Source organism: Agelaius phoeniceus, chromosome 4, assembly GCF_051311805.1.
Source record: "Agelaius phoeniceus isolate bAgePho1 chromosome 4, bAgePho1.hap1, whole genome shotgun sequence".
NCBI lineage: Eukaryota > Metazoa > Chordata > Aves > Passeriformes > Icteridae > Agelaius > Agelaius phoeniceus.
The window spans coordinates 65,740,638-65,766,348 of record NC_135268.1 but is presented as its reverse complement, the minus strand read 5'-3'; the positions used below and the strand labels follow the sequence as shown (position 1 = coordinate 65,766,348).

At 38.3% G+C, this 25,711-nt stretch overlaps 1 protein-coding gene across 4 annotated transcripts in view; it reads right to left on the bottom strand.

The window, feature by feature from the left end:
- ZFYVE28 (zinc finger FYVE-type containing 28) overlaps window positions 1-25,711 on the bottom strand; it is a 145,865-nt gene that overhangs the window by 53,984 nt on the left and 66,170 nt on the right. For all 4 annotated transcript variants that reach the window (XM_054632897.2, XM_054632898.2, XM_054632900.2 and 1 more), the window contains exons 3-6: window positions 7,346-7,483; window positions 4,612-4,814; window positions 2,797-2,886; window positions 381-470 (exon numbers count right to left, since the gene is read on the bottom strand). In XM_054632897.2, the coding sequence (XP_054488872.2) occupies window positions 381-470; window positions 2,797-2,886; window positions 4,612-4,814; window positions 7,346-7,483 (521 nt within the window). The remainder of the gene's footprint in view (window positions 1-380; window positions 471-2,796; window positions 2,887-4,611; window positions 4,815-7,345; window positions 7,484-25,711) is intronic.

The following is a 25,711-nucleotide window of genomic DNA, read 5'->3' as shown; positions in this document are numbered from 1 at the left end:
GAAAATTTGTAGTTTTCAAGACTTGTATCCTTATGTCATCCTATTTTTGAGTGTCACAAAATATCTGCTTTCAAAAAATATTTCTGACAATATGACATTAAAGACTGATGTTCCTAATTTTTAAATTTTGCTGGAGGATGCCTGATCAATTGTTCCTGCCTGCTCTATTTAGAGATCTACCATCTTTCTTTTTTTTTGTCTTGCTATTCTACATTAAACTGGTAATGATTTAGAACAAAACAATCCTCCTCTTTAATTTTTTTAAAAAGTTAAAGCAAAATCAGGTGAAAGACAGTCCCTCAAAACTCTAAACACAGCTCTTCAAATCTTCAATAAACCTTTAAATGAGGCAGAGCAGAGAGTAGTTAAAAATGACTTACCATACAATGGCTAATCTTGGAATTGTAAACATTAAAGCTGGTTCATAGTCATCTATCATATCTTGAGTGAGGTATCCAAGCCTTAAGGCTCTAAGCAGAAGAACAAAGTTATTTAGTGAGACATCAAAGTCTTGAAGAACACATTTCACTAAGGAAAAGTTGGAAAAAATTGTTATAAGCCAAACCAAACTGATAGTATTTAACTCATGCACTGGTTTTGTACAATCTAAACCACCATATATATAACTGATTGCTTAAGTATCTGCTTTAAAGAAAAATATAGTATAATACAAACATAAATGCAAGAAAAAAATCCCTTTAAGCATTTAAAGCTTTTATAGTCATTCAAAACACAATTCACTTGTGTGAAATTTTCTCTATTTACTATTTCATGTCAAGCTTCAGCTTGATACTGAAAACCACTGGTGCTGACAATTTTTCAAATAAAAGAAACATTTTTAAAGTACTAGCAGAAGTACTTAGTTTCATTTACAAATACAAACTGCTGTAATTATCAAGGTCAATCTCCCCCTTAACTAACAAAAAACCTAAAAAACCACCCAAGAACAGCACAGTTCTACACTATAACTTACTGAAGTCTAAGGATTTAATATTTGGGGGAGACTTCATTGTCCTCAAATAACTTCTCAAATGTCTTAAGCCCCTTTTAAACTAAATCCTATTTTGCTTGGATTTTTTACTTCACTATATTTTCCAGGTTGCTTCACAGTTTTCAGATTTTACCATATGTTTCATAACATCCTCAAATTTCTTCTCTGACTTGTTCACATCAGTGTTTAAGATTGCAATGAAAACTGCCCACAAATCCTGCTTTTGGTCCTCAAAAGAATGGAAATAACTTTTTCTTATTCCTTATCAGCATTGTCCAGCCAGTACTGCTGGGGGTGGACAGGACACAACCACAAAGCAAACCCTGGCTGGTGCCAAGAGTGGATGGACACACTGGTGTGTGGCCCATCCTCACTCCCTGTTCCTTCCTACAGCCCAGACAGATTTCCCAAAGCTACAAGTAAGAAACCATCTTTTCCCTCTTACTGGGCAAATACAGAATCCCAGAATTGTCAGGGTTGGAATGGACCTCCAGAGATCAGCCAGTCCAGGTGACACAGGAACACATCCTGTGTGTTTGGAATGTCTCCAGAGAGGGAGACTCCACAACCTCCATGGGCAACTGTTCTGCCACCTCAAAGCAGAGAAATTCTTCCCCATGCTGCTGTGAACTTCTCTTGTTGTAATTTATGGCTGTTACTCCTTGTCCTGTCCCTGGGCACCATGGAAGAGAGCCTGGTACCATCCTCTTACACACACCTAGGAGATATTTGTGTGCATGGATCAGATCCTCTCAGTCTTGCCTCTCTAACAGGCCCAGCTCCCCCAGTCTCTCCTCAGACAGGTGCTCCACACCCCTCCTCATCTTTGTGGCCTCTGCTGGACATGTGTATTGTGGTAGCTCTCTGACTGATGGAAGGTAACTCCTCCTACTCATTGTGACCTTTTCTGAGTTGTAATCCTGTCCCCAAAATGCCTGAAACACCTCTTGGTGTCACATACAGACTGTGGCAGTGTGCTCTGCACTCCTCCATTCCTTGATGAAAGGACTGACCACACCAGACCCAGGGTCCTGCTTCCCAAGTTCCCCTGACATGACAGTGAAACCAACACTTATCCTAAGGGCCTCTTACAGTCAACTGCTATCTAATAATTCCACACAGAACATGATTCACTCATTTTCTTTTAAGAACAGTGCTGCACTGCTCAAAACCTCGCTTAGGCTGAGTATTTCACATGCTGCTCCCCTCTACTGCCCATCTGCAGGCTACTTAATCTGTCACAAGGGAGAAGAAAAAAAGCTGTTCAACACAGTATATTACAAATTCACACTTTTCTTGGCACTTGATACTTCTAGAAGAACTCATGGATTGCTGAATTGATTTCTTTCATCATTGTCCCTTCATACATATAGAGCCAAAGACCAGTCCTTTGAGATTTTCAAGAGCTTTTATGAGTTCTTTATGAAAATCACTGGAGGTTCACAGATTATTTGAATCATTTCCTCATGTATTCTTGAATGAAATATCATTAAGTCTTGATGCCTTGAACAGACTAAGCTTATTTAAATGCTGAGTCTTCATGTACACATCTGTGACTAGGCATACCAACAATACAGTTATTGTTGGATTAACTCTCGTGTTTTGTTTTGTATTTTTTTAACGTAGAAAACAAAAAACCACAGGTTTGTGCCTGCCAAGCATGCTTAATACCTTTGAATTTGGATACTTACTAGAAAAATAAAATACCTGGTGTTTTATGACAATTCTTCAATATTAATAGCTAATGTACTTCAATAAAAACTCAGACAAAGCAAACAAAAATTAAGATCTAATCCTTAACTTACCTCTCCACAGTTTCACAGAACAGTACAATAACCTCTTGCTGTACATAGTATTCTTTTGGAGACTTCACAGGTACCATGGCTGACACGTAACTACAAAAAATACAAATTAATGTTCCACTGTTTCACATGCTTTAACAATACACCAAACCTAGGAGAAATCATCTTAGAAACCTAAGATGATTTCCAGTACCAATTTGTATTTATTTCAACAGCACTCACTATGAAAACTCTACTGTGTAAGAATCTATGAGAAACACAGCCAAATTACTCATTGAAGTGGAATTGAGGCAGCGGAAGTCAGCAGTAATTTAGAAATATTATAATTATATAGCACATTTATGATACAATGAAGTAATTATGATAGCACATTTAGCTATCAGAACCCTTTACTCTGTGGCACAGTGCCTTGGAAGGATCTTTACTGCCCCATCTTAAAGGCAGAATAGTTTACTCTGCATTTCCTCAATAAAAAAAAAATCTGACTTAAACCAAACATTTTATCTATAATAATTTTATCTGAAATTAGATGAGTAAAATTCAGTTACCCAGATGACACAGTTAAAATTTGGCTTCATTTCTATGTGGAATTACTAGCAAAAGCACTAAGTCAATAAGGTAAGAAACACTGGTAGAAGTTTAGTGGTTTTCTGTCACTGTGTTACTTAATTGGTCATTTGTAAAATACAAGTAACACAGAAAGGGAAGAAGCTGTTTGCAAAACAATGGTGAAGAAAAATGCTGTACATAGAGTTGGTATTGACAGGCCAAAAACTGCACAGACACTGCCAAGAACCAGTTACTGATGTCACTGGTGTCTGCACTCAAACCCACAATTAAAAACATGTTTTTAGACAACATTTTCAGTTAAAGTGTTTTCAATGTACCACAATAATGATGCCTTTTCTAATCAGAAAAAAACCTGCTGACCTGAGTGAAAGAACACAAGAGAATAAAAACTTTGAGGAAGGGCAAGCAGTACTGTGGGACATGACAGTCTATAGGTTATTGCCAAGAAATATTAAAAGACTACCCAATTCTAAGAAACATGTTCTGCTAAGGGCAGCAGTGACTGTGTCCTATTAGATCCATAGATAATCCTGCCCATTATCTTGTCTCTGGCCAGTGCCACAAACATCTACCACACAGGCAGGTAGCTGGCTACACTCTGAAGCACAGTGCAAGACTGGTCAATGTGACCCTTGAAGAAAAAAGCATCACCCCAAAAAGCAGTCATTGTTACTGAAGCTATAAACCTCTAAGTCATTTTTCCATCACAAGTTATCAAATCAGTGATTTCCTGTGGTTAATTATGGTTCATGTTAAAAGCACTTCCTCCATCAGAATTCAATTTGCCTTCTTCAATTCACTGGGTACATCTTGCTTGTACCACTAAACACAAGAGAACAAAACCTCTGTCTCTAGAATATTCATTATCATTCTTTTCTTTTTAAACATCTATTTGTTGTCTTTTCTCTGACAAAGAAAACATTAAGAGATTTATGGTTTCCTTTTGTGTCTTGGAAATTCTCCCTCAAATGCCATATGCCAGTATGCAAATGGGGGATTATAGTTTAGTTGGAGAGAGCAAATGTTGATTGCTAAAAAGCTATTTAGTTTTCATTATTGCTACACTGGAAGGAAAAATCTAACAATACACAAATTACTAAAGAATTCAAATACAATGATAAAAAATTTACATCATTTTCCTACTCAAAGAATATAGAGCAAAAGAGTCAATTTCCAAAAACCAACAAGCCAAAAACCAGTTGCAGTGGCTAAGACATGCTCACAACACAATTACTTCATCTGTTTTACCTTAATTCAAACTCAGCAAAAAGGACATCAAAATGCTTGAGGGAATCTTTCATTTTTTCTGTGTAGAGGTTCAAATCCCTTAAGGCCTGGTCACGGATGATATTTCTGACTTCCTCCAGGCTTCGAGTCAGATCCTTGGCCAAGGGCCTCATGGCCATACTCTCAATTTCACGATTCATAATAATTGAACCAGCAGCCAAACACTATGAAAGACATGAAAAGATAAAATATTAGTTTTTACAAAGTAAAAATACTTCTATACTCAAAAACAAAGCACAAGATGTGCTATTTAATAAGATGTGTTTTTGAACAAGGGCAGTAGTTAGCCCCGGTTGGCTGTGAATTATTAAACAAGTGAAAGATTAAGGCTGGTATGTCAAGAGTCAAAAGCTTTCACAGAAAAGGTTAGGGAGCAGTTCAGCCAGGGAGAGATGAGAAGAGGAAAAGGTTGAAGAACAAGAATGTCTTAGGGTGAGCACAGTGCTGACAGAAGAAGTAAAGTGATTCTCCCACCAGTTATGCAATAAGTATTAGCAGGATAGATCCTCTATGCACACACAGATTCCTTAGATAAAAGAGGTGGGAATCCAGCAAAACTACAGTCTATGGACTAGTTTGATTTGGATTTTTATTTTATTGTAAAATAAATCTGTTCCTTATAAAAATAACAAATTCTGCAACTGTGATATCTTTTTCAGCAAAACTGCTCACACTGGCTATCACACAAGGATCCAGTAAGGCCAGCATCCTGCTTCCCACAAAAATCATGATAATATACAAAAATCAGGTCACTGAGTGATTCTTCCCTTCCAGTGTCTGGAAAGCAACTATTTAAGACTCCTTGCCCCAGGCATTATACATGGACTCTCTCTGACCAGCTGACAAAGACATTAACAGTAGATTTTTACTGTAACACATCAATAAAACTTTTTTTAAAATCTTGCCACTAAACACAACTACTGGCTTTATTCTTTTATGGCTACATTTGGAAGACAATGAGCACCAATATAAATCACACCTGCTGCATTAATAGAAATACTTCTGCTAACTGAGAAAATACAAGGTTGTTCTCAAAAATCAGGGATTTTTTTCCCCTTTTTTAAATCTCCATTTGCAGCTGTGTCACCTCCCTCTCCCAGGCATCCTGTGGATGGGAGCCACAGTATGAGGGACCTGCAATCCCAGAAGGGGTCCTTTCTCAGCAGTCTGATGCATTGATTTGAGGGCACTCAGAGAAGACCATGTTCTTACTTCTTATCAGCCAAAGCAGTGTTCATGGGAAGGATGGATAGAGTAAGTGTTACCTGCTGAGAGGGATTCTCAGTGTGATAACTCAGTGATTGTACTGACAAGGACAGAAGTGTGTACTCATAAAGCTCACACAACCTTCCTGCTCCATGAATTTACAGGAGGACAGTGCCTACAGCAGTAGGAGTTGGCATTACATCATCACTGCATATGTTCCTTTCCCTGAAACCAACAGGTCTCTCCAGCCTGAGGGCTGCACAGTGAAAGTTGGACTTGGAAACAGGTTTAGCTTATATAACACAGCAGTGAATAGAACAAGACTTAGGACTGGATTACAAAGCATTGACACACCAAATTAATTTTGTAAATTCTATCTGAGACTTCTCTGACTCAGAAGAGCCTACAATTAACAACTGTCAAAGCAAGTTTCAGAAACAGAACATATGGAGGCATATTGGACTGAACAAGATGGGAAATCTTCATGGAGAACCTGCACTCGAAGAAGAAAGGAGAAACTGGTAGAGGGAAAAAAAAAAGGATATTAACAGGAGGTCAAGGACTGCTTCAAATACAGGAGAGGCAACACTGAAAACAAGACCACAACATTCTGTTGTGTGGTGGGATGTCTGGACTAACCCCAGTCTCAACAAATTCATGGTGTCACCTTAAGTCACCTTCAGGCCAGTAAAGTGACAAGTTTATCACTAAAGATGCCATAATGATTTACTTTTTTTAGCCAAAGACATCAGTACTAATAAATAAATATCTTGCATATCACAGCCTTTTGTTCTGACACTTCAGGCTTCCTTTGGTTAAAATAACAGAAGCAATAACACTACAAAAATTCCTTGGTCCTACAGTTTGCTCTAGAAGACAGGATTTGAGAGAAACCAAGAGAAGAAAAGTGGACTTCAGTATTCTGCAGAGGAACTATAGTATTCTTGGCATACACATGAAACAAGGCAGTTATGTGCAACAAATGACAGCCTGAGGTTGCATATTTAGGACGAGTTATAGCATAACATAACCATTAAAATAAAGTGACAGCAGACACTTCTATTTGTTGGAGATGAACTTTTGTCCTGATAAAACTCCCTAATACACTTTTATTTTTTATTTGTTTTTGTTATTTTTTTATTATTTTGGGGGTTTTTTTTATTTGTTTCTAAGATCTTCAAAACACAAGATGGCTGATCAGGAAAAAAAAAAGATCACTCAGATGCTAACCCACAAAAGAATAGTTTTTAACTATAGAATACTGGCAACACACAATTATGAAAATAACCTGGTATGCTCTTAGCCCAACCAAAACCCCATTTACAAGAACCCCACTTCTCTGAGCACCCCCAGAGCAAGTTCTCTTGTTTATTTTGCCCTGTAATTCGTTTTTGTACCTCTTTCAGAAAAGTCTGAAAAGGTTCTTGTGGCTTTACACAACCAAAAAAGTGTCTACTAATCCCAAAGAACAGAAGTGTGACAGACCTACCTCTGCTCCAAACCAAAGCTGTCCTGCAAGGTTGTCATGGCGAATTTCCTCTGGAAACTTCACACAGAAGTCTCTGTTGGCCCGTTCATGTGGAATGCATTCATCCATGATTTGGTTTATGATGTTCAAAACATTATCCTGAAGCAAAACACAGGATACCATATATACTGTTTGCATAGAAAACATTTTTTTTCTTCTAAAATAGACTTTATTAATGAGGTATCAACCAATTAAGATAGAAAATGCAGTGTTTAACTCTCATGGTCTTCATACATACAGTGAAAACAGAGGAGAATACACAGAAACAAGAGCAGCAAACTTCACTCTTTGTAGTTTTCCTAGAAACTGCTTCTCAGATTAGCTGCACTTAACTTTGACTACTTTAATGGGACTTCTGATGAGGAGGCAGGACAAAGAGCTCGTTACCCCCAGCTATCTGTACCTATCAGTAAATAAACTAGAAGTACAAGTGAATTATACTTATTCCATTTCCTCTCACCACCCCAACAATACACACTCCCCTTATTGCCACAAAGAGCACCTGACAGGGAACCTTGCAGTTGTTAGAAATTGAGTTATGCTGGATCCATTTAAGCTCATCCTGGTAATCTAAAGCAGTTTACACACTTGAATCCCCATCACCAACCATCTCATCCCCCAGACACCAGGAGGATAAAGGGATACCACACAAATTAGAGCTTTAATAACTGCTCTGATCTACCTCTGCACCAGGACAATGATCAAAGACCTACAAGCAGTTTCTTGATATGCAGTAAATAATCTGTATTCATTTATTTGAAAAGATAATTTTCACATTCCCCTGCTGGGAACTGTACAGAATTTAATTAACATAATAAAGGTAGATTGGGAGCATGAAAAAGGCTGAGTGCTTTCATAAAGATGTTTTGTCTTCTGCTTCTTCCACTCTTTACAGAATTCACATTCCATTTAAAGTATTTCTCAAACAAACACCACCACATCTGCCTGTACAAAATTGTTTAACAGACAGAATTGCCTTAAATCTACACTTCACTGTTTTATTTTCCCCTGCATATAAAAAACAATAGAAGACAGGAATTTTGAAGAAACCTGCCCCTTTAATATGTTCCCCATCAAAAAAGAAAAAACCCACTTTAGCTACAAAGAATAATCCACATTTTCTGCAATTTCTCCAGACTGCTGCACCTGCTGTTGCACCAAAATAATCTTAACATTAAGGCTGTAATTACAGTTGTCTTCATCCAAAATAATGGAATAAATTAACGATCAGCAATATTTATTACACACTGGTATAAGGCACTTTATTTGTTAACAATTAAAACACTTTGACAATAGAGTGGTTTTTGCGAGGCTGTCACGAGATAATAAATTTCATTTCAATAAAGTGGTAAAAAAACAAACAAAAAACCCCACCTCATACAGTTAAAACACATGAGGAAGTGTAACCATCTTCTATAGATGTAAGACTGAAAATCAAATGCCCTGTAGCCCCTCCAGGGCATCAAAACACAGACCATGGTCAGCAGGTACGAGAAAAGAGAAGAGAAGAAAACTAGAATCAGTGCCACAAAATACCTGATTTTAGAGATGAAATCTCCCCCCTCACTCTGCTGGGCCCATTGTACTGCCAGGATCAGTGGGGCACCAGGATCCCTTAGAACCCAAAGGGATGCCCCTTGTAGGAACTGATGGAAAAACCAACCTTAACAACTCCCTGGGGTCACTGCAAGGAGCACTGAAGTGCAAATGCTGGAGGAGAACAGAGCAGAGATGCCCAGACCCTGCTGCAGCAGCAGCATCCTGAACCCCTGGCTGCAGAACACTCACCACCTCCCAGGACAGCAGGGACTTAAGACAAGCAATCACATCCAAACTGGCATGACACTTTAGGGTCAGAAAAAACAGAATAATAGCAAGTTTCCTACTCTCCTTCCACTTCTTAATTTATGGTATTGAGTATACTTCCCTCTCCAATATTTAGCTAAATCTACCTGGGAACTGAAGTATTTTGAAAGTAGGTCTCCTAAGAAAAACAACTCCTAAACTACCCAGCTCCCACCCAAAGTAACAGAGCAAAGACTGAAACTGAGGATAACAACATTTACATTGTAGAAAGGCATAAGTCACTCCTGAAGTGTTTCAAATCTGTTATTACTGATCTATTTTGAGACCAGGTGCTTTGCCTGTAGCTCTCACTTTATCACTAGTGCAATACAAGTTGGTCTTTATCATCAGGATGAAAAAGCCAGATTCCTGTTTTCAGAGAATTAATCGAAGTTTGTAAAGGCCTTTTTGCATTGGAGAGATATAGTGGTAAAAAGCAATCTTACCAGTTAAAATTTTACAAAGTTTCACAAAATGCAGAGAAATATTAAGGCAGGAAACTGAGAGGAACACTATTCAAATCTGGTTATATGAGACTGTAAGTAATCCAATTACATTTTATTTTAGGACATGATATTCCAATTTATTTTACTTGCCAACCAACTTTAATATGGGGAAATGCAATTTTTCTCTTACTCTTTTCCCCCTAAAATGCTACACAGAATAAGAGGAAAAGCCATATTAAAAAAACTTTCCTCCCTAAATTTTATTTTACTTCAGTGGATTATTTTTTAAATGCAATCTTATTTGACAGCAGCTACAAGACAGATTGAATTTCCCTTACATAACCACCTATATACATATTCAAAGTTCCTGATGTATCAAAGAAGATTTTACACAAATAGAATAAAGAAAGACTCACAGCTGGTAGGCAACTGTTCCATGGTTTTGTTCTGTTTTTCTAATCATTATACCTGTTTAAAAGCTCTAAGTTTCTGTCTAAATCATCTCAGGAGATAATTATTACAAGCATAATGAAATTTTGTACCTTAATGCACTTAATTATTTCAACTAAAGGCAAGATGATGTAATGCAGATAATTCAACTTTTTACAATATACTAATGTTTAAGTATATAATTTGTTTCCCACTTAAAAGACACTTAATATTTTTCCTCATTTCTTCAACATTCCTATAATGTCTAGATGCTTCTGCTCCAGAGCACTCAAGATCTACCAACACATCTCCACGTATGCCAAACTTTGAGTCAGGTATTCTTTTAAACATGTGCAGTACTACTAAGTTAAACTGCAGGTAATTAGAATTTTAATATACACTTCCAAATGGCCATAGATCACAATAGCTCCATCTCCAGTAGCACTTGTCTGGATGCTTCACATGGGTTTTTCTGTTGGATTCTGGTTTTTCTGTCAGAGAGTTGAGTGAAAAAGCCAATTAAAAAGATGGGCATCTTTTCCTGCCTAGTCTAGCAGGGATACAGAAAGATCAGGAAAGAGCAGTTGATGGAACTTTGATATAAAATGTACAAATACAGAAAGATTTCTACAAGGTAAATTGCTTTTGCTGTTTCAAGATGTGCAATTTCCCAAATTCTCTGTTGTTCTACAGGGTTTATTTTATTGTCCTACAGAAGAAAAAAAAACCAAAACAAACCAACAATTCTCTATCACTTCCCTCTTCCTCATTTTTCTTATGACACCCAGAGCAGAGTAACTTACATAAAAAATCTGGAATATTTGCTCCCATAATAATTTCAGATCTCAGATGCTTTAAAACTGGAAGGATGCCAGCCAATTTAGACAGACTATCCAAGGCATTGTAAGCAATTTAGTCTTTTCTTTAGAAGAGCTTCAAGAAACATTCAACTTATTTAATTACAGTATTCTGCTTTGTAAGCTAATAACAAATGGGTTTGGATACATGGTAGCACTGAAATTTTGCTCCAACTTAAGCAACAGAAATCAATTAGTTGGAATTGAAGTAGTAAATCTTTCACTTGATCCATCTTTCTACATAAAAGCCTCCGGATTTTAATGCCTCCTTTGGTGGCTTTATCTGTTATCTTTTGGTTTATCTGCACTCTGGGATGTGCACAGTTTTGTTTCAGGTGCTCTGCTGAGGCTTTACAGCAGCACAGGCAGCCACTGCAGAGTTTCTGCTTCGGGATTTACTCCAAACTCCTCATTTCCTGGAGAACACAGCTCAGAGTTTCACATAACAGACAGCACTTAGATTTCATTTTGATAGGGAAGATAAAGAGTGGTCGTGAGACAATGTATGTCGGTAGCCACAGTAGAGGACAAAAAGTTGGTTTATTTTTGGCCCGTCAGTAATTAGCCATATATGAAATAATTAGAGCATAAAGCTAACATCAATTGCTGCATTAGCTTCCTGAATAGGTACCCCAAAAATGCCAAGAAATTAATCTTCCTCATACTATGAAACATATGTTTAGAGCAACAAAAGGCAAACTAATCTACCCTTTTGTACATGTCATTGATGAAATTTATAATGCTCTTCCACAATATTCAATTTAATATGACCTTTCTGAGGTCTTTTGCAAGACTTCTTCAAAGGAAGGTAACTTCCTGTGCTGTTCAGTACCTCTTTAACAGTCATGTTTTGAATTATCAGTAAAATCCAACTAAGGCAATGTGGTCTATGACAATACCACCATGAGCTGAAGAGGTGATATTTAAGCCTCTTAAATTAAATAAGTCCATGACATTTTTTGTTACCTTTTCTAGCTTGGTACAAGTTCTAGAACTCCTTCAACATCACATTACGGCAATCAGAAGTCACTGATGAACAAAAATTAATGCCAAAAATAAAGGAAGATTTCATTGTAATTAAAGCAATTAGAGAGTATTTAGGGTTTTATAGGCTACTTTAACAAAAGAATCCAGTACCAAGGTGGTGTCCTCTCTGATGTAACAAACAGCTTTTCAATGTACACACAAAAGTCCTGGCTTCAGAACCCAGACAGTTATTTTACATAAGAGATCCAGAGTCTCTCTATGGTTTTCCCTCCAGTCCATCTTGCACAGATCCAAAGGCTGAGCTTTCAGACTCTTTTTGCCTCATCAGCTAATTGATTATTTCCTACTGGCAAGGTAGTACAATGGAATTGCTTGGCTTGGAAAAGACCTTTCAGATCCTCAAGTCCAACCACTAAGCCAGCACTGCCAAGTCCCCTGCTAAATCATGTGCCCAAGCACCACATGCACAAATCTTTTCATCACCTCCAGTGATGGTGACTCAGCCACTGCCCTGGGCAGCTTGTTCCAATGCTTGACAACCCTTTCCATGAAGGAAGTTTTCCTAATATCCCATCTAAACCTCCCCTGGCACAACCCGGCCCATTTCCTCTTGCCTTTTCTATTGTTACTGAGGAGAGGAGCCTGAACCCCACCTGGCTACAACCTCAGGTAGTTGTAGAGAACAATAAGGTCTTCCCTGAGCCTCCTTTTCTCCAGGCTAAATATGCCCAGCTGCCTCAGCCACTCAAAAAACTTGTGCTTGGCCACAGCACTGCTGATCCAGGCCAGCTGCCATTGGCCACCTTGGCCACCTGGGCACACCTGGCTCATGTTCAGCCACTCTCACCCAGCACCCCCAGGTCCTTTTCCACGGGGCCCTTTCCAGGCCCTCTGCCCCAGCCTGTGGCACTGCAGGGGTTGTTGTGACCCAGGGGCAGGACCCAGCACTTGGCCTTGTTGAACCTCAGAGCCTTGGGCCCACTGATCCAGCCTGTCCAGATCCCTCTGCTGAGCCTTCCTGCTACTGAAGAGATGAACTCTTCCACCCAACTTGGTGTCATCCAGAAACTGAGGGTGCAACTCATGAGACTCCACTTTCTAAAAGTAACAGAATTTTTCTATGTATGAACTTTAGAGAGCAGCTCCTAGTTTAACCCATCCCACTAGAGAGTAATACCAAAACTCACCATGAAAAGGAGGCACCTTGGATAACTAGCAATTTAAATTCTGTATTGCCCCAGCCTAGCAACAACAACTCTCAATAAATAAAGGAGGAATCCCCATTCACAGAGGGCAGAATGAAGGAGATATCATCATGAATTACTGCCATCTTCACTTTGCCTTCCCCTGCTGCAGTGAAAGCATCCTGCATCCCCAACATATTCATTGCTAAGTTGGCATGGATCCAGCTTTCTTCCCTATGGTTCTCTGCTGCAAATTAATTCCCTGACCTGCAGCACAGCATTTTCATTCCACTCTGTCCACAGTCTTTGATAAGAGGAGTTTCTCACAATGACCTACCTGATCCATGTGAGCAAGTGAGCAAACACATTGAAAAAACTTGTTAACGTGAGAAACTACAATTTAAGACTACAGTACTAAACATTATTAGAATCCTATTTTCAAGGAAAAAATACTTAAATATTAATCACTCCCTACATGAGGTCAAATATGAAATGTAGAAAGAAAATAAAATTCCTGTTAGTTAATGGAGTTGTACTCATGGCCCAACTTACAGTCAAGCATTTTATCTTTTATAGCCATTTGCTAATTATTCAGTAGTGACCAGAAGTTTCTCAAAAATTAAGAAAAGCTGTTAAAAGCCAACATTTAAAAAGACACATTTAATTATTTTATTTACTGATAATGAATGTTTAACTCTGCAAGTTTCTTTTTCACTCAACTACAATATCCCACTGATCACCTGACTTGACTGGGGGAAAAAAGGCAAATTTAACATCTGTGAACCAAACCCAACAGACAAAAAACCCAACTCTTCTGATACTTATAAGTTACTTAGTGTATTTAGAACAACCACACTCAAGTTCATTTGCAGTGAAGGATGGTGAAAACATATGAAAGGGTTGACATATGAAAACATATGAAAGTCTGCCTGCTTGCAAAATAAATGTTAAGAGCTCTCACTCAATGGCAAACCCAAGTAGGAAGCAGGTACCTGACACCAACTGTTTGAAGATGTCAGGCAGCACAGAGAAGACATCTGCTAGAGCAATGCAACTCACACAAGTCATCACTACTAGGAGTAATGAAATGACAAATGTTGCCATCAGTTACAAAACAACTGAACTGGAAACGAAACTCTGAAGGAAAACCACTCAAATTAACAAGCTCTATGATGACAGGAAAAAAAATAAAGTAGATATGTGTATGGTCTCAGATTTAAGCTAAATCTTGACATCATCACTTTAAAATGGCTGTTCTCAGTTTTTCTTTCTTTTTCTAGAAAATAATTTTCTCCAAATAAGTCTTAGCTCAATCTCATGTCAAACTGCCTATTCATGGCACAAATTTCTGACTTTGCTGCAGAAATTCTCTTAAATACAAGCCTTATGAGAACTTTGCTCTAGAGTCCACCAGCTCTGTTCCAGTTTAAAAAAAGCAACAGATACAATTCGGAAAACAATAATGACTCCCTCCTCACCACAGATCAATGAGGAACACCCAATGGGTTGGACAGAGTCTGCTTTTGGCTCTTCTTCTCTCTCTTGTTAAAAGGTATCTTGGTCTGCTTCAGTTTCTAAACTTTGTGAACATGAAGGTTTCTTTCCATCAAGTTCCTCCCTTGATCTCAGTAATTACCCCGCTGTCTCCTTCACTGACCTCTCCTAACATAACTAAAATAATGTCTCCAGGGTTACAAATTAGACAGGCAAGAAAGACCTGGCCATTACTTCAGCTAAAAGTATTCCTGGCTCAATCCACACTGTTTAACCTCTGTATCAATTAACAAAATAACATCAGGAATAGATTCTTGCCAACTTCTAACCAATCATTAGGTTTCAGAACCCAGCAGGGAGTTCCTTTCACTTTTGGCTAATTTGTCTCCTTTAATGAGATCTATTTCCACCTAATTCTACAAGAAAACGTTCTTCAATGGACAGATGCAATCAAACAGGAAAACATCCCACCTCTGAACTGTCTCACTGTTCACAGTGATTATGGTACATACTCCCAGTTTGCTCCTGTCAAGGATGTTAATGATACAATTAGTATTTCATAGATAACTCACTGCCAATCCACTACAGCACTGCCCTCTGAGTTCTGTAGCAGCTCTTCACAGGTACCCTGTCCATCAAGGGATGCTCCTTGATGCTGACTTCCTTTGTAAAAACTGCTTCTCTTCAGCATGGATCCAATTCCAATAAAGCATAGAATGAAAGAGCATACATTTCCCCTCTAGAGATTCCTTATTCTCGTACCACTTAAACTTATCAGATGGCAGGAGACACCTTCAGATAAGGTTTTTTTACTCCTGAAACACAAAGCCGCTTTTCATCACAGACTGGCGTCAGGCCATTTAGCAGTGTCAGCCTTTGGCAGCCAGGCCAGCTGGAGACTCAGCCCCCTCTCTCCCCATTCCACCCACCCTGCAGTCCCTGGCCCCATGTCCCACCAGCACTCAGTGCTCTTGTGTTGGGGACATTTGGGAAGGGTTTCAGTGCACAGAGCCAGAGTGACCCACATCACTTCACTGCTCAAGTTCACAGAGAGACTCCACAAATACGTGCATCACTACAGCTGAACAAGTGTTTGCAATGTAAAGCTGACCCCAGCTTATTTAAACTAGCCTTGGATAAGGATCTAAAACTTCAAAGCTCTCTCAAAGCTGTGCTTTGAGGGGTGCCATGCATAAGTGTGGGAATAGGAACAAGAAGAGTGTAAATTTTTAAACTGATGCTGCCAATGGACCATGGAATAATGCCTAAGGAACTGTGTGTGATAACTCAGAAATACACATTGGAACAGGGTTATTTTTTATATAAAATCAAAGTTAATTTCTCTTTTTGCCCATGCTCAACTACATAGCCAAGCAATAAAGTTAAGATATTTACTGAAACTAAAATGTTTATAACATTTCAACCAAGTGCCCAAGGGCTTGCTTGAATCAAAGACTGGGCAGGTCACATGCAGAGCTGCTAAAGCTATCACAGACCTCTGACCAAAACCACTCACATTTACAGAAATATTTCCTTCTGAAACCACTCTATGCCCTTGCATTAATACAGTTATAAAGCTCACTCGTAACCCACAGCACTGGTAAATTTAAAAGCCTTTACCTGCTAGGAAAGAAAGAACACATTTAGCATTAAAAATAATGAAAAATCTGATTTCACTGAGTGCAGAATTAATTGGGTTATGCTGAAGTTGTGCAGCTGCAGACAAAAGACAAAGAAAGGCCAATTGTGAAATTACACCACAAATACAGAGTTATATCCAACAACACTTCAACTGAAAACCAAGGAACCCAAACCTTTAGAGACTTTCATTCTAAGAGTGTTCAAGCTTCAAATAGTTTCTACAGTCTGTGTATTTTAAATGAGTGATTTAAAGTTCTCCTAAAAATTTACATCAAGATAATGCTGCTTTCCTGGTTGAGGAATCCCCTCAATTTTCTTTTCTCAATTATAAATTATGATATTTGCATTTCAGAATAAGCCAGACAACCACAAATGTTTTAATTAGTTCTACTGAGAAAACTCATCACATTCCAGCTACAGGGTTAAAAGATTTTACAGTCAAATTTGCAAAATCCCTATGGAGGAATATTGTACAAATAATAAACAAGGCTGGCACTGAGGCCAGAGGTTTGTACAAATGTATGAAAATGAAAAATAATTTCTCATACCAGTTATCAGGTAAGTCAAAAGTAAACATGACTCTGAAAGCCTGCTAGATTCCATCTCTGATTATTTGCGTCTGCATCAGACCCAACCAGAAAAAAGCGAACAAAAACCACACCAAAAATGACTTTTTCACAGCATCAGAACAATTCCAAAGCAAAAATTACCAGAGCTTACATCACAAAGGCAGTTTAGCTCAGAGCCTCAGTTGCACAAATCAATTGAACAAGCTTTGCAGCCTCGAGAGGATCATCATTTATCACCTCTACATGAACTATTACTCTGTTTGGTTATGAGCCCTGTGTATGTGGAATAGCAACAACCTCAGCAGTGGTTACAGACACTGCAGGGCACGGGAGAAACCAAATAACACAAATATCTGCTGCTTGGTATTTGTGTAAGTCATCTTCGGGCACAGAAACCTTGAGACCTCTAGAGAACTGAAAATGTATTCTCAGGGCAAACCTAAGAATTTGTATTGTGTACATCATAAGTTAGTATCAAGAGCACTACATTTTCTGAATTAAATGCTGAGCTTTCCTCAGAACTATGGAACAAGGAGCAGTAAAAACATGTAAGAAGTATTTAGCTTTATCTCTTCACCAGGTGAAGAACCATGTACTTGGGGTAATGCTGCTGCTGCTTACCTCAACACCACTTTGATAACTGTTGAAAAAATAGCACTACTCTAAAAAATGGAAATCCAGCAGGAGAGAGTAGGTGGTATAAGCAAAAAAAGGTAAACTTCCTTAATCAAGAGCACATTTTCTGCATAACTAATTTTATACAAGTATAGATTTGCCAAATGGGAAGTTTTTATGAGTGCAAGCAGTGCATAAGCCTGCGGGAACAAAGTCCACTACCTGAAGCCTGCTCTCCAACAGCAAATCCATCCTTATCACAAGCTGTTTTCATATCAATCATTCCAAACTTTTTCAAAGCAACACAAGCTTGCTAATACATGTAATACTTTCAAAAATAAATCATTTTTTAAATTATTGTCTTAAAGTCTGCATTATTTTTCACCAAGAAGACTGTGCAGCAATGAGTTAACGCAAATTCTTCCAAAAGCATAAGCTGGAGGCAGAAGACAACCAGTGCATCTTTACTCCAAAAGGAACTTGGGGTTATGAGTGAACTATTTAAGCTCATTCTCTCTGGCTAATTGTAAAGTTAAAATGACTGAACAAGCCACCCTAATGGCTAACAATTTATTTTCTTCCCATCACCTTAAATTCCAGCCATTCAATTAGTAGTTTATTGTTAAATTATACACTAATAGTAATGAAAGGGCAGTCTGAAATTATCTGTTCTTTCAGATGCCAGAACATTTTGCAATCCCTCCTTCCAACAGGTAGAAGCCCTTGTTGTGACCAATATTTAACATACATAGATATATATTTAACACATTAACACCTAAGGGCTTTCATCTCAAGTTGCAGCAGGAGGATCCAGCAGAAGGCCCTTGAAGCCTTGGCCCAGTGCCAGAGATTTGGCACCAGTGGCATGAGCAGAACCTGTGGGATGAGTTCTGTGGCTGGAGTGCCCTGCTGGAGGGGTGCAGGCTCTCCAGGAGCAGAGGGCAGGGCAGCTGGGGCATGGCAGGGGCATGGCATTGTGTGTAATGCAGGGCTGGAATGCACAGAGCCTGGAGCTGGCAATGGCACAGGGAGAACCTCTGGGGAAGGACTAAGGGACAAACAAGTTAATTTGGGATGCTGTCCCAGAAGGAGGAAAGTGAGGGGAGACCTCAGTACAGTTACAACTTCCTCAGAGGGGAGGGGAGGGGCAGACACTGATCCCTGCTCTGTGGGGACAGTGACAGAAATGAGGGAATGGCCTGAAGATGAGTCAGGGGAGCTTTAGGTTGGATATCAGGAAAAGGTTCTGCCCCCAGAGGGTGGCTGGGCACTGAGCAGGCTCCCCAGGGCAGTGGTCACAGCACCAGCCTGGCAGAGCTCAGGGGATGTTTGGACAATGCTCTCATGCACATGATGTCACTCCTGGGGACGGGGCTGAATGGGACCAGGAATTGATGATCCTTGTGGGTTCCTTCCAACTCAGGACATTTCATTCAAGGATTTTGTTAAATGAAAACTTACTTAGAACAACCTGACATATGAGAAAACCAAACTGCAGACTATTCCACCAAATATTCTTCATAATAATCCATTATTATGAAATGAATTATTTCTTATTAAAAAACAGGCTTTAACTTTCAAGTATGTTAAGGTCACAATGAAAATTAAATTCCACTGCTAAGAACTGACTTGAAAAAATTACTAACCTGCCTTCTTGTATTTCTTATCATACTTCCCCAGCATTAAAGGAAAAAATAAATAAAGGAAAGGGATTTTTCTATATGATTAAGTGAAAAGGCTTCTAGCACAAGAAACAGACTTAATCCCCGAGTACAGAAACATCACAAAATAAATAATTTGCACGTATTGTTAATCTTGCTAACGTGGGGCTACCATATCCATATGGAGAAAAGAAGGAAAATTGCAGCATATTTAAGTCATGAGACTACATAAACAATTCAGACTACATAAACAATTCAGTGGCTGATACTAGAATCTATCCTTCTTTGCAACAGTAAAAAAAATAATTAAAATTTAGCCAATCACACTATAGCAGAGCTGACAGCAATCCTCTGATGGCACTGCTGAGGAGTGTGGCAGAACTGTAAAGCCCCTGACAGTCAGACACATCACATTACATTAATTCCTACATAACTGGGTCTGGTACAGTATCTTACTTCACAAGGGCTGAGAAAAGTCAGCCTTAAAATGACCTGGCTCCATTGTCCTCATTTAGCCTTCAAACACTCTGGGAATGACACCCCTGTGTCTCAGGCCCCTGCCAATACTCATTCAAGGTACCAATGTGCCAATTGTTAGCAATATAAAAACTATGATCAAGGGCAAATAATCATACATTAAGAAGTGAAAAATAATTTTCTCTTTTGAAGCTGAGTGTTGGAAGACTCCAATACCTCTGAAATTAAGAACCTTCTATAGCTGGGTTCTTTTTCAGAAAGAAGACAATGTATTTTTAAATTTGAGTAAAACTTGTGACCAAAAGAAGAAACTGTTCTAATTGAAGTACAGATAAAATATTAATTTTGCTCCCCTGTTAGCACCTCATGTTTTATATGGATGACTACCTCATCCACCAAAGGCAGTGGTTTTCCACAGGAGTTTGCATGCAATGATTGTGGTCATCATGAGCAGATGGTACAGCACAACCTTGCATCACAGCTCTTTAGCAACAACCTATGGCTACCCCAGCATGCACCATTTAACATAATATAATCACATCCCTTTTCACTGATAAAAAATTAATAGTGTTTTGTACACAAAGATAAGTTCTCTTTTCATTATTTAGCAACTTGTCAATCCAGATTGAGTTTCACCCTTGTGCATTATTGATTACCACCTGTGTTGTCATTTCATGCTACATCAACTTTTGTTTATTTTTAAATATATATAATAAGAAAACTCAAATGTCACACACTGAAGAGCCTTTCCATTTCCCACTACAGAGAAATCAATGCATGCTCTGTGACAATTCACTCAGCTCAGTCATGTTTCTCTTCCACTCTGCAAATGTTACTAAGCAATTTGCAAACCCTGCAACAGCTTCACAGTTCTGTGTGATGGTGTTATGTTGGAAGTTTTGTTTGTTTGGAGTTAGATTTTTGCTGGTCTGTTGTTTTCATTTGTTTGGTTTTGTTTTGGTTGTTTGTGGTTTTTTGATTTGTTTGGGTTTTTTGTGTTCCTGTTGTTGGGGTCTTGTGGGGTTTTCTTAATTAAATAAAAAACCAATACAGTAATCTGCCCACATACATGGTGGAAGCTGCTGTGAAGGACAGCTGGATGCTATCCCTCCATCAGGCTGAAATTGGTAACCACCTCCTAAAGTGACCCATTATCAAACACAATCACTTTGGTCAGACACAACACAGTGTCAGACAAAGAGCTTCCCCACTTCTAGACTTGTTTTATCCATCCATCTCCCTCTTCAGAAAGCAAATAACATTCCTAAGCTTTTAAGATACAAAAAAAAAAAAAAAAAACCACATTTCAAAGATAAAGAGCATATAATTTCTTTTTGTGTTAAAGTTTTGATTCAACAAGGCCAAGAGCAAGGTCCCTCCCCATGTTGGGGAAATCTAGTGAAAGGTGTCCCCACCCATGGCAGGGGGTTGGAGCTGGGTGATATTTAAGGTTTCTTCCAACCCAAACTATCCTATGAGTGTGATTTTAGCATGTGATAAAGCAGATTCCCCAAGCATGCTCCCAGCAGCACTGTTCCTTTACTCCTTGTTTGCCATATTCAATTTATATCATCTTTATATCAATTTATATCATCCATACCCAAAAATAAGCTCCTTCAGCCTGGAACACATACTCCTTTATGGTGAGGACAAAGCTTTGTTTCCACTGACACTTGTATGTCAACTTATTTCATAGTGATGCTTTCAGTTGTTAAATTGAGCTTGAAGAAATATGGAGATAAGTGTGGTTGAAACACAGCATTTTTGACAAAATTCACCACATATTTTGTATTGCTACAGAAACTGAGACAGACAAGTGATAAAACACAACACTGAAACCTGATTAGCTTTCTCTGAGGGCTCCAACTCCTCAGCAACATTTACTTAGGCTACAGAGGCTAACAAAGTTCAGGTTGACAGGTGCCTCCTTCTCAGCAGTGTATGAGCAGTGACCCATACAGGAGGCAGTCCACCTAAAGACTGCATTCTAAAGCCTCACGTTACAGCAAACTGGAACTGCTAGAGCTGAATTGGAAACACTGGGCTGCCAGTTGCAGTAATTCAGGAGGTGCTTCCCAAGAAGGCAAACAGCAGGAAAGGAGTGAAGAACCAGGGTAATGTACTGCCAGTCAATGCAGTGTCCATCACTCCTAGCAGTGAGCCAGAAACAGTCATGTCTCACAAATATTCTCAATTCCCCATTTTACTGTGCTGTGGAACAGTGCAAAAGGACAGCACAGCCAGGAGAGTCTATGGCTTGCTCCAGGTCAGTGCCCTGATGGGGCAAATTCCTCCCTTGTGCACTTCAGCAGATCAAGAGACACTGCTGAGACACAATCTGCAGGAATAATGCTGATAAAACCATGCTGGAGCTGACTCATGTGCTATTCTGAGACCTCACTAATGTACACAGAGAAATAATTCTCAGTGCACTGAAACAGCAAGCAAGAACTATGATCCTAAAAACATTCTCACCTGTTATGCACAGGTTTGTTACTGGTGAAGTCCTAACAAATCTCTGCTTTAGAAACAAAGGGGTTTTTTACTCTTTACTCTAAAACAAAACAAATGAACTTTTGTGATGTTTAACAATAAACCCAACTCCATTTAAATAGCCAACAAATTGGTTTAAACCAGTTTACCAAGTCAACTAACAAAATATTAATCAATGTGAAAACAGCAACGATCAAAGCAAATTAATTTAGAGAATGATAGTGAATGCATGAGTGAATAATTCAAAAGTGTACATGAGTTACCATCACTTCTTGTAAAATTCAATACTGTGGGATGTTGTGAAAAGCATAGGAAAGGACACCTTGTTATACCACTGATATAAAAATGCTGCAATGATTTGTGTTGCAGGGAAAAAACCTCAGATGAACAAGCACTGCATATTACTGAAGACTCACTAATGCAGAGATGTTTTTCTTAAGGAAAAAAGAGTTTTCCCTCTAGAACCATCAATCGAGTTCAATAATCCAAAGTTTTACATTCTACCTACCTTTTGGTTTATTTAAGAAAAACTTAAACAGCTTTTCATCATGCATCTCAGCACACTTTAGGTATTGTCAATCTTAACAGAAAGCAGTAGAGAAGTGTTTTATTCTGTTGAATAGGTATTAATCACACAATAAATGCAAGATACTATATTGATAGATATGTTATGATTTCACAATATTTTACCACTGACAAACAGCAAAGCAAAATGAGGGATGGCATTTTTATAATAGGCTACCATAACTGGGAAACAGTGTTACATCACATTATTGTGAAAATGAAGAGTTTTGAAAACCATTCTCTTACTCATCTTACCACTCTTACTCATGGATTATGCTACTCAGCATCCTGCTGTACAGTCAACCCACAGCATTTGAAAACCAAGCTGCAAGATGTTCAGAAACTTTGAAAAGTTAGTTTACTGTAAAAAAAGTGTGATTCTTATCAGCAGACAGTATTCTGACAAAGCAGAAGACAACATTCAGAGTTGCAGTTCTTTACTAAGGAAGCATCAACAGGCTTGAAGACTGCAGTTCTCTGCACATCCACAATGCACCATACCTTCAACTTGCCTTGACTAATTCTGCCAGTTTTGTTAAGATAGAAAACTTAAAGTAGGTCCACTATGAAGTGTCTCCTTTAGGCAGAGACCTTCTGGTTTGTCTGAGTCTGTTCACACACTACAGAAAACTTCAAGATCTTTGACAAAACTATCAGAAGTTCAAAGCAGACACAAAGATTTAAATCTTGGCTCTTCAGATATGGTTAAGAGCCAGCATCACACCCAACCTCTCTCCAAGAAGAATCACAGTTTGCAAGACTTGTTAGCATTTAAAAAAAAAATCACACTAATTTAAAGGCATTTCCTCTCTCTAATTGATAAAAATAAAATTCAAAACCATCATTTGTTAATCAGGCAGACACTATCAGTGAATGATATGAAAATAAGCAACCCAGGAACAATGAATTAATTTTAAAAACAGATGTCAAGATAGGACACAGAATTTTAGAAATTCTTGTCCCTTAAAAACACTAAAATCTGATAGAAATGCTATGCCTCTAAATTTCATGGAGATAAAAATTGGGAGTAATCTGGAGATCTTAAAACTACTGTTTCCATGGAAAAGCTAGCACAAAATAGGAAAAAAATCATGCAAAGATTGGGAGTCTGGTAAACTATGCTCTGTGGTCACAAAATACTTTTCAAAAGCATTGCTTGAAGAGTCAGAAAGTGCACATTTCTAAAAAAAAGGTCTCAGAATTGCATGACAGTTTTTGCAGACACCAGAGGCGATGCACAATGCAGCTGTTACCCTCCTTTTACAGGCACAGCCTTCCACCACAGTTCTGAGCCCAGGGCTGGCTGTTGGTTCTCCATCATTCTCAAACCCCACCACACCTTAGGCTAAAACCAATTTTTCCTCCTACTGTGTGATATTTGATCAGTAAAAGCCTACATTTTGAGTCCTTATTAAAATACTGTTCCTTCTTTCATTTAGAAATTACAGGACAAATTATTAAAAGAAACCAAAAACGACTGCATTTACACAAAGTACTACAAAATAATGTAAGACCTAATTAAGCAAAGCCATTTTTGACATGACATTTGACAGGGATCTGACCTATTCTACAAAACTTTTAAAACAACAAATTACAAAAATAGCTACATAAAAAAACCCCTCCATCTTTTCTTTTAGTTCTAGCAACAGATTGTTTTAGTAACAGCAATCTGTTTGGCAAATGGAATTACCAGACATCAGAAGATAATAAGAGTCACAAGGTAGTGAGTCATTACAGAACAAGCCAAGCAAACTGACCAAGGAGCAGTCAGAGTCTGCATTTCCTGCACTCCTACAGGTGAAACATTCAGAGAAGCTTTTTTTTTTAATAGAACAGCTCTTCAGGTCTGCCTATACTACAGGAAACACATCATGAAGCCTGTGTGCCTGCAGGGAAACAGGGAATAAATTGTCACTGCCAAGGATAAAACCACCAAGGAGATTTATCTTGCACAATGATAGTGCTAACCCACCCTTAATATCAGAAAACCTTTCCTGCCAGTCTGGAAAGAATTTGAGTAGAAAGTTTGTGGAGCATCCACTACTAGTGGTTTTATAGAAGTCAGATAAATATCTGTGAAGTGTGGTTTGGGTACAGCTGATCTGTCATACAGAAGACTGAAGTCTTCCCCTGAAAGCAACTTTCACATCTATTTTTTTTCACTCCAAGTCACAGCATTTTTAATTGTTAATAAACTTACAGCTTCCAGTTTGGCAATCCCTTAAACTCACCTTTTTCTGTAGGAACAATATAGTGAAATTGTGAAGATATTGAAAGTCAACAGAAGTACAAAAATTGTTTCTGACAGAACAACACATTCACTGTCTACTCTTTCTCTGTAAGAACACTTCAAAAAGCTGCAATTTGGGAAATTTAGTTTTCTTGCAAGCAAACATAGAGCACTTGACTGTTTTTCTTTTCAACAGACTCAGCCAACCTAATGTGAACGCTTCCTACACTGATCAGGGCACTTTTCTTGAAACTCATTGTAACATGATTAGTGATGAAATTTTTCCACATAATGAAGTTTAGTACATTTTATTAGGAGTAACAGGAAGAAATTTTAGCAAGGGTGAATCAAAATACATTCTTTACACTTAACTGCATCATATTTTACTTGCTGGAGATGTAAATGTATATTTATTACTATGGTCCTTCCACTTAAAATTATCCTGAGGTGACAGCAAACATTTACTTTTCATACAGAAATCCTCATACCACCTGAGCATCAGGTATTTTAGACTTGAACCTACTCCAGCTTAAATTGTATTTCTTGGTTGTGACTGGGAGAGTAAATATCAAAGCATTCATGTAAATATGAAGGGTACAAAAATGTAGATTCTTTCTACCTCTAAAAATTTGAATTACCTAAACACCACATAAACCTCTGAATGCAATTCATTTACTAATGAAAAACTCTGAGATTGATGAGGCATGAAAGCTGTGCAGTTACAAATGACAAGCCTATTTTTTGCTGCTTGAAATTTTGAAACATTTCTCATGCCCTGTAAGCTCTGTATGCTTATTTTATAGAAAGGAAACAAAATTGATAATGTGTATTCTTA